An 8871-nucleotide genomic window follows, 5' to 3' on the forward strand; every position below is an offset into this window, starting at 1 on the left:
TTTTGCCTTCTCCAAAACAGTGAGATGTTGCTTTGTCAGCTGGCAGGTGCACAGCACATAGGCAGTTTTGTTTAAAAGTACAGACATGAAAATTCTTTTTCATCTCAGAACCTTTTGATACTAAAGCTGGACAGATAAAACATCACTGCATAATTACAATTGGGTCTTAAACTTCCAATAGAACTAGACTGGTAAAATCTCTGCACCACAGGGAATATGATTTTGATAATCAGACAAGCTAGGAATGCAAGTAACAATGTCATTTAATAGCTTTATTTAGAAAAACAATGTCAAATCGGACACCCAAACTAAGAATGTTACAAAAATCTTCACTGTGGCCGCCGTTCCATCTCTGCAGTGCTACACACCAGTGTGATAATGTATTGTGGAGGCACTCCGCCTGTCCATGCCACAACCCAAGTCAGTCCATCTAACAGTTCTTGACGGTGGTCCTTCTGGTGAAGGCGGCCAACAACAATCACTTCTCCAGGGGAGCATAATTCAACAACTTCTCGATAAGATCCACGTGAGCGAGGAGCATCCTCCGACAACAGTACCTCTTCAAACCCAGGGCATCAAGGGCATCACTGCAAAGTAATAGGGGAAGAGAGGAGAATGGTCAGGAATAATGCATGGCATACAGATCGGTTAATGATGGAAGTGCACACGACATGTCATTGCAGAGAATAAGTCTGGGATGATGGTCTAAATGGCCTCAAGCAGTCTCCATTATTCATTTGTACTTGCATCTTGAGTCTGAATGCAGACAATGACAAACCTTGGAGGAAATCAGCACACCATGCGGCAAAAAGTGGATGGGCAAGAAGGCTTTCATGTGATGCTTCCTCCTCGAGGATATAGAAAGCATACGTTTGTTTCCTTTACTCGCTTATTCATATTCAGGGTTACAGGATGCTGGAGTCTTTCCCAGCATGCATTAGGTGGAAAGCAGGCAAACCACATTCATACCCATGGGCAGTTAATAGTCTAGTCAGAGAATCCACCTGACTTGCATGTCTTTGGAATGTGGGAGGAAATATGAGCACCCAGAGAAAACACACGCAAACACTAGGAGAGCATGCAAACTCCATACAGAAAGGACCAGGACTGGGAATCAAACCCTTCTTGTTGTGAGGAGACGGTGCTAGCCACCGAGCCGCCCTGATATAGAAAACAGCTCAATGTAAAAACTCAATCAAATGCTTGATTTCTTTATTAATAAAAATTACATTTTGAATTTTTCAACACTCACTTCCCACAATCCCCGACATACAGAAGAGGATTAGGGACAATCTTTTCACTTGTGGCCCTAATCTTCTTCCGTACTGACAAATTTGATGCCTGCTCTCGTTCAAATGAATAGAGAGCATTACCACACCTGCAAACTTAACTTTTCAATGGATATTCAGCCTTATTGAGTTCATTTTGAGAATTAAATGGGTTTAGAGTGACTTTTCTTTACACATCTGTTTTCTGTGTCCTCATACTGAAATTAGTTTTTCAACGCTGCTTTGGCTGCACAGAACGCAGTAAAGATTTCCCAAAAAGGTTTCTGCGGTTGGACTCAAGATGCAAGTAATCTACAGCGACATCTTGAGGCCGTTCGGGTGTGATTACAGCAGGTATTTGTCTCACCCTTCAGTGTACTCTGCTTGCAGCAGGCCGAGGTATGCCTCCCACTTGTTACCCACGATCTTTCCGCACGTGAAGCACCGAATTGGGATGATCATTGTCGGACACCTGTGAACAGAAGCACATCAAATTGTTAAAATCTCTGACCGGGGATTATAACGCTACATATAACATCACTCGATTAGATGTTAGATTACCTAGCGAACATGTAACGTTAGTTTGTTGCATGCTACACTTGTTTGCTAACGTCACACACCAGCAACTAAGTAACGTTATCGAATATAGCACAATTTGCGCCGAAGTAGAAACTTGTCTAAATTGTCTCATTAGGCAGCTAAAATATTTTTGATTAAATGCTACGTTAATACTCATCTCCCAGAGACGACTTATGATCAAACTAGAAGCAGGCAATCGATGTCTAGCTAATAGCTAGCGGTATTTATCTAGCATGCATGACGGTTGCGTTCACATTAGCCAGCATAAAGGTAGCGTTGAAGTTTAAAATTTATATATTAAATGGTCTGTTAATGGCACTAGCGGTAGTATAATTAATCAACGATTAACCAAGTTTGATAATTACAATAAGCACAATTCCTCCTTGTGTTAGTAAATTGACCTAAACGATGGGTTAGCTAACTAACGTTAATGTAACATGCTATCTTTCCCGTAGGTTAGTTGACTTAACGCCAAAGTTATTTAGCCTACTAATCAGGGACCAACACAAAGAATAATAAAATCAAAACTGTATTTGTTACTCACCACCGTCACCGACTAGTTTAGTTAGGGATGTTATATTGTGAGATAAATAATGCCAGATTTCCCACACCGCTACGCGCTAACCAACCACACCTGTGCCAAACCCGGAAGTATAAATAAATTACTTCCGGTAAATGTTTTTCAAAATAAAAGACGCCAGGGACAAACGCGTATTGGAAGGTTTTATACAACTTGTGGTGTGACAGATTCATTCCAAGCGATAGAAGCCAAGCTACTGGTCCAGTGTCAAAATTTACTAGATCCAAATCCTGGCGGTTGACGCTAGAAAAATGCGACAACGCATTGTTTCTAGTGGGATACTTATAATTATTTAGCACATAACGTATATGTAAATGTAAAAAAAGATATGCAAATAGACTGTTTCTGGTGAAACAGAAATATATTTGATATAACCCATATAATAGTCAAACGCAATATTATAGCCAATATATAAGTATTTATATAATACTATATACTATATAATATATAAACATATATATATATATATATATATATATATATTATATATATTTTAGTTTTTTTGGTAACCAACTAGGTAAATGTTATATAACCTCTTGCCCAGATTATGATGATTTACACAGAATGCATTAAATCAATATTACTTTGGCATGATGGGTCAGGAAATTAGGGCAATGGATAATCATAACGTTATGGAGTTGGTTCTCTGTGTGTAGCAGGTAGAGAGTCACTCCCTCTGATGTAGCTTCTCTTTTATAAACCCGACACTGAATCAGCAAACAACAGACCTTCTGTAAATATATAAACTATCTCTGCCTATTCACGTTAAGTCTGGAGATTTCTTGGTAACTGTGCAAAAGTATAGCTTTTAATACAAATTTGCAGCAGCTGGCTGTTTGTTTGATAATGAATGGGCTATTTGGCAGCTGTAAGCCCATTGGTTAGTCAAAGGCCCTCTAGTAAAAGTAAAGTTTCCCTCTATATTGACAACAGCAGTACCTTAGGTCCATTTTTTCTCAAATTCGACTTTGTTGTTTATGGAGCATATAACACACACACATTTAATCTAACAGTTGTTTCAGGGATCATTCCTAGGACATGGAAGGCTGCTCATGTGCTGCCACTATATGAGGGTGGCGATTAAATAACTACAGCCCTATCTCAAAATTGTCCTGCTTGGCTAAAACCCTGGAGGCTTTAGTAAACACCTCAAGGCCTTTCCCATTAGATGTTCTATGTTAAGCACTTATCAATCTGGATTCAGGGCTGAGCGTAGCACCTCTGCCACCTCTCTAGTTGTCAATGACATTGTGTCTGCTGTGGATGACAGACAACATTGTGCTGCTCTTTTTGTTGATTTGTCAAAGGCATTCAACATGGCTGATCATTCATTGCTGTTGAATAGACTTTCACTCATTGGTTTTGACATTGTTGCTTTTGTGTGGTTCCGACGGAAAGATCTCAATGCATAAAGGTGGGGGGGGTGCATTCAGAGTTTTTAAAGATAACTAAAGGGGTTCTGCAAGGATCATATTAGGCCCAATCCTTTGTACTATATTGACATTGCCTCTTTGATAAATGGCTGTAATGTACACTTTCAACACTTTTGAGAATTGGGCTCTTATTAGTCTTTAACTTGTGTCGAATGCCTATGAAACAAAATATATGTTGTTTTCAGAAAACTTGACTGTAGCAATGTCCAGTAATGTCCGGATTTGCATTCTAAATGGCACTCGTTGAGTGTGTCCCTTATTCTAATTATCTGGACATGTGGATTAATGATAAATTCACTCAAAATCCATATTGGAAATTTGTTCAGAAAGTTGTGGATGAAACTTGGCCACTTGACCAATGACTCAACGGTTACTTCACCAACTGTTGCTGAGATTTCTCACTTTCAAAGCTCACTTTCTGGCCCATACTTTTATTTTGGGGGGAAAAAACTCCCCACCCCTTGAATTTTCAAGACACTCCCAATAAATAAATAGAACAATTATACCAAGAGCTGAGGACAGTGTAAGACAGTTCTGCTACTATAGCTTTGGTGGTAGGCATGAACGAGTGAATCTTTTTGAAAGAATAATTTTTGACCCAGTTACCATATGCTGAATGAACTGATCGGCCTTGCTCACTTGCTTTCGGTCAAACCACACATCACACATTTCCTGGTATGCCAGCAAGAGATTGTGGCAAATAGCCACTTTCCAACTCAAAGTATAATCATATCAGTAAGCATACCTGCAGTAAATTATTGTATTTTTACACTGTACATGTGTACCATTTGTGGAATCTGATCAATCACTGACATTTCATTTTCATGATTGCGTTTTGAGGAAGTATTTTAAGAGCCAAGCCTAATCAGTATATTGAAGTCATCTAGTGCTGAAGAAGACAATACTGTGAAGCTTGCAGGTGAAGACCAGGCGATGTCAGAAAGCAGGTCATATACCGCACAGGGTATACACATCAAATAGTATACAATATGAGTAGTTTACATGTTGAGTAGAAGGATAATTGTACTCACTGAACAGTAGATGTACCAGAAAACATATAATTTGCAGAGATACACTGCTTCCCTCTCTATTGCAGTTTTAACAGTCATATTTAATTGTCACAAGGCCTAATGATTTTATCATGATACTGATTTTGTCTTACTGTTTCATTATTATGTGTTTGTTTTTTGTTCACTGATTGAAGATTGTCAATGAAGGCAATATTTATGACTTTATGACCTTAAGGGTGAAAAAACTGAATTTGACCAAGATATTTGCATCTGTGGATTAGTGATTAATTTTGCTCTGTGTATCCTACATGTCTATGTCTGACAGAACACATAAGACAACAAAATTAATATTTGGCAAGGCCTAAAGCTTAGAGCCAGAATGCTAAATAGTGAACCTCAAAGAGAGCGTTTTAGCATGCTAATCTAAAATTACACCCTCATTATTGTTTCTCTCACATCTCAAAATCTAATGAATGATCAGTTTGATAGAGACTAGTCTACTATTGATTAACTCACAAGAGCTGAAGCCCTATCTGTAAATGCATGATCCCTAATTCTGAATAATTATTTCATTCAGAGCACATTGTTATCAAAAAAATGTCGACTTGGCTGGTTCATTGCCTTTAATAAAGGTCTGATTACAAGGGAACCACTTCTTTTTTTTTTTACATTTAAGAGCTTTGGGGGCAGAGGAGAGTGTGCATAAGGAAAATATGTTGTAGGAATATATCAAGAATATATCATCACCATCATCATCACCATCATCATCACCATCATCATCATCATCATCATCATCAACATTATCATCATCATCATCATCATCATCATCATCATCATCAATGTCAATTAACTTGCTACAGCACATGTGCTAAAATGAGGAGTCCTATCTGAATTATTGCATTTATACGCTCTTGAAATAATGAAAATAAATAAGAGATTTTTTTTTTATTTAGTACACTGTATTGTACAATGTAAGGTGAAGGTTGTTTTGGTGTTGGCAAAGTATATTTTGTAAGTGCTAGGGGTGTTGACTGTGGTGAAGTATGCTCGTAATCGAGCAAGATTTTTGGTCACTGATGAGTTGAAAATCCTAGATGCCCTGACAACTATTTTACAAACCAAGAAAGTGCATTTGTCAGGACTTCCTTCTTGCTAAGTACCGATGTAACAGGGACATCCCAATGAGCTGTACATGTGAGCGGACTATATTCTGTGCAGCGACAACATGGGGAGCGTTCAACAAAAATAGTTTTCCTCTACATTAACTATACAACAGTATTTAATGTAAACCCCACTTTCAAAACAATCTAGGCTGCCTATGTTAGATATGGCTCATGTGAGGTTGTGAAAACAAGGATTTTTCCTAATGCCACATGAGGGGAGCACGGTGAGCACAGACAGAACTGTCCCGTTCTGTTAAAAACCATGTGTTTGGCAGCAGGTTTAAACTCTAACACTGCAACTCTACTGGCTGGTCAGGCTGCTACAGATAACTATCTAAGATGTAAACAGTTTGAACCAGCCATAACTTTGACTGTTGTGTAATGTATAAAGGATTATAGATTTGTGACATAATTTGACTGTGAAATGGAAAGCTCTCGCTTATTCTACAGTAAGAAGTAACTTCTCTATTCTTCTCTGCCACTGGCATATAACAGTAAACTACCACATGTTTTATCTCAAACGTCCACCAACAATCCATTCCTAATCCAGTGCATGCTCATGTTTTTTTCTCACTGAAAAAGTTGACTTATAATTGCAAATTTGCAGTTCTCTGTTGGACTAATTAGATCTGCAGGGACCACATGTCTCCCTCCCTGAACTCTGGAGGAAGGGGAACTGAATGCCATAACTTAGGTATTGTTTTAGCCAAAATGTATTCAAGACATCACAATGCACAATCCCAGCTATTTTTATGCTGACCTTGTCTATTTTTTCATTTAAAAGTAAAATCAAATCTAGATGCCTGCAACTCTGAGAACTAGTTTTAATCTCTGGCGAAAGAAGTTTCAGTGTTACAAATTCACTTTTTGAATAACTCTTAGCAAAGTGAACCAAGCTCATTTCTGGTGCAAGAATGAACAAATATTGTGTACTTCTCTCAATATTTGTGCAAACTGGATTAAACAAGATAAAGCAGTTGAATAGGCTAGCTTTAGAGACTTTAGGCATGTAAGCTCAGTACTACAGTGTGAGTTTTTTTATGAAACAGAATGAAGTGAAGCAAATTCATGCATATACTAAGTATACTTATGTCCCCATATAAGCCTTGTTCAAATCTTGTATGATTCAATTCACTACAAGCGAAGTCAGACTGAAAGAAACATAAGATGCACAGTGGCTCCCCATCCCCCATCTCTACCATGATAAGTCTATGAACCAATCGGCAAGTGACCCACTAACCCACCAACCAATAAATAGCTTGTGATAATGAAATTGGTTTTAATTTCTCCTCGCCAGTAGCAACACTCCCAGCAAGATGGCTCCCGCAGCAATGACCGCCCCGCCGATGAGAAAGGGCTTCAGGTGTTCCAGAGAGTCTGTGCCGGAGGCCGTGGCCTCATCGGCCTCCGTCGTCACCTCAGCTTCTGCGGCCCCATCCTGGGCGGGGGGGGCCTCGGGCTCGGGGGCCGCGGGGGCAGGGTCGGCCTTGCGTGGGGCTGCTGGCTCCTTCTTCTCTGCTTTAGGTGCCGCCTTGGGCGCTGGGGCCCCGCTCTTGGCCTTGGCTTCCATGGACTCAGGAACAGAGGTGTGGTCTGGTCAGGAGGAGACTTTCTGAGGTTGGCACTGTGCTGCTTCACTGAGGAGAAACAGCAAACACACACAGACAGATTATCCCTCTGAATTAGGCTCAGACAGCATGTCATCAGTGTTGAGATACTGACACGCAGAAGAGCCTTAAAAATCCTTGTATTCACTGTACAGTAACAGCAGTTATGTGCCACTGGGGCCTTAAATGTGACCTTGGAAAAAGACGACATTGGCGATGACATCCTGATGCTCAGAGGGACAGAGGGTTGTTTATTTTGGTCAGAGCAGCTGTGAAATAAACTTCCACTGAAGAAATAATGTTCCGACAGCTTCCTGTGCAAAGCTTTCTCATGGGATAATCTGCTAGTTTTGTAATGGAGGAAGGGAGTATGGCACACTGCAGCTGCAGAACAGCTCAGTCACAGTCGAGGACTGAACCTCTGTTTCTGTCATTCTGACCATAGCCATCCCTAGATGCAATAACCAAACTGTACATTTAATCCCTCTCTATTTATCTCCTTCTCTCTCTCCCTCTCTCACTGTAAAACTGTATGAGTCATATGAGCTATAAATGGAGGACAAGATGGAGGGGAGAAATAAGGAGCACAGTGACTGCAACAGAGGAAATCAGTGATGTCAGAAAAAGTGAATGAGAGGAATAGAATAAAGAGAAAGAAATACTGCTGAAATGGAATGAACACATCATAGCAGCTTGGATGAATCTCGGCAGCGCAGCTCCTAAAAAATGCCTAATATCAAATATTGCAGTGATCTGACAAGAGGAAATACAAGCATCACATACCTCTCCAACAGCTGTGTAGAGATTGCAAGAAGACTGGATGGAATGATTTTTAACACGGCAGTCGCTGGAACTCTGAATGTCCTTAAGATAAGCAAATGAGAGAAAGCGGAGAGATGGAGGACACAGTGAGAGCTGGAGGGAGGAGAGAGAGAGCAGGAGAGAACGGGATGTACCATTTGCTCCTCAGCAGAGGGGGGTGTCTCTCTTTGAGAATACATCCTGGAGTTTTTTTATGGCATTTATATCTTATTATTACTATGAGTTTTTAGGGCTGCAGTGAGTGTTATTTCAGTAAGGCAAAGTCCAGATATTTGAACATTTCTCCAGTGATGGGACATAGTGCAATTTACAAATAGGACATTGTTTGAAGAATTTGTTCTTCAGCATATCTGTCACGTTAATATATTACTTGATGTAAAACCTAATACTGATATACACCACTAATACT

The 8871-nt window shown here is 39.8% G+C and overlaps 1 protein-coding gene and 1 long non-coding RNA gene across 2 annotated transcripts; both read right to left on the reverse strand.

Annotated features, from left to right (window-relative positions):
• Window positions 1-257: 257 nt before the first annotated feature.
• Window positions 258-2488, reverse strand: polr2l (RNA polymerase II, I and III subunit L). The gene is made up of 3 exons (XM_071917211.2): window positions 2392-2488; window positions 1636-1740; window positions 258-587 (listed from the first exon to the last, which is right to left on the reverse strand). The coding sequence occupies exons 2-3, from the start codon at window positions 1728-1730 to the stop codon at window positions 479-481; spliced, it is 204 nt and encodes a 67-aa protein (XP_071773312.1). The 5' UTR covers window positions 1731-1740; window positions 2392-2488; the 3' UTR covers window positions 258-478.
• Window positions 2489-5532: 3044 nt separating this feature from the next.
• Window positions 5533-8543, reverse strand: LOC144539503 (uncharacterized). The gene is made up of 2 exons (XR_013504992.1): window positions 8424-8543; window positions 5533-7670 (listed from the first exon to the last, which is right to left on the reverse strand). It is a non-coding gene; the product is annotated as an uncharacterized LOC144539503 (long non-coding RNA).
• Between the last annotated feature and the right edge of the window lie 328 nt (window positions 8544-8871).

This window comes from Centroberyx gerrardi, chromosome 1, assembly GCF_048128805.1.
Source record: "Centroberyx gerrardi isolate f3 chromosome 1, fCenGer3.hap1.cur.20231027, whole genome shotgun sequence".
Classification (NCBI taxonomy): domain Eukaryota; kingdom Metazoa; phylum Chordata; class Actinopteri; order Beryciformes; family Berycidae; genus Centroberyx; species Centroberyx gerrardi.

Coding starts and splice junctions, on each gene's coding strand:
- polr2l (XM_071917211.2), bottom strand. CDS start 1,730: ATGATCATCCCAATTCGGTGCTTCACGTGCGGAAAGATCGTGGGTAAC. Junction 588..1,635: donor CAAGCAGAGTACACTGAAGG/GTGAGACAAATA, acceptor ATTACTTTGCAG/TGATGCCCTTGATGCCCTGG.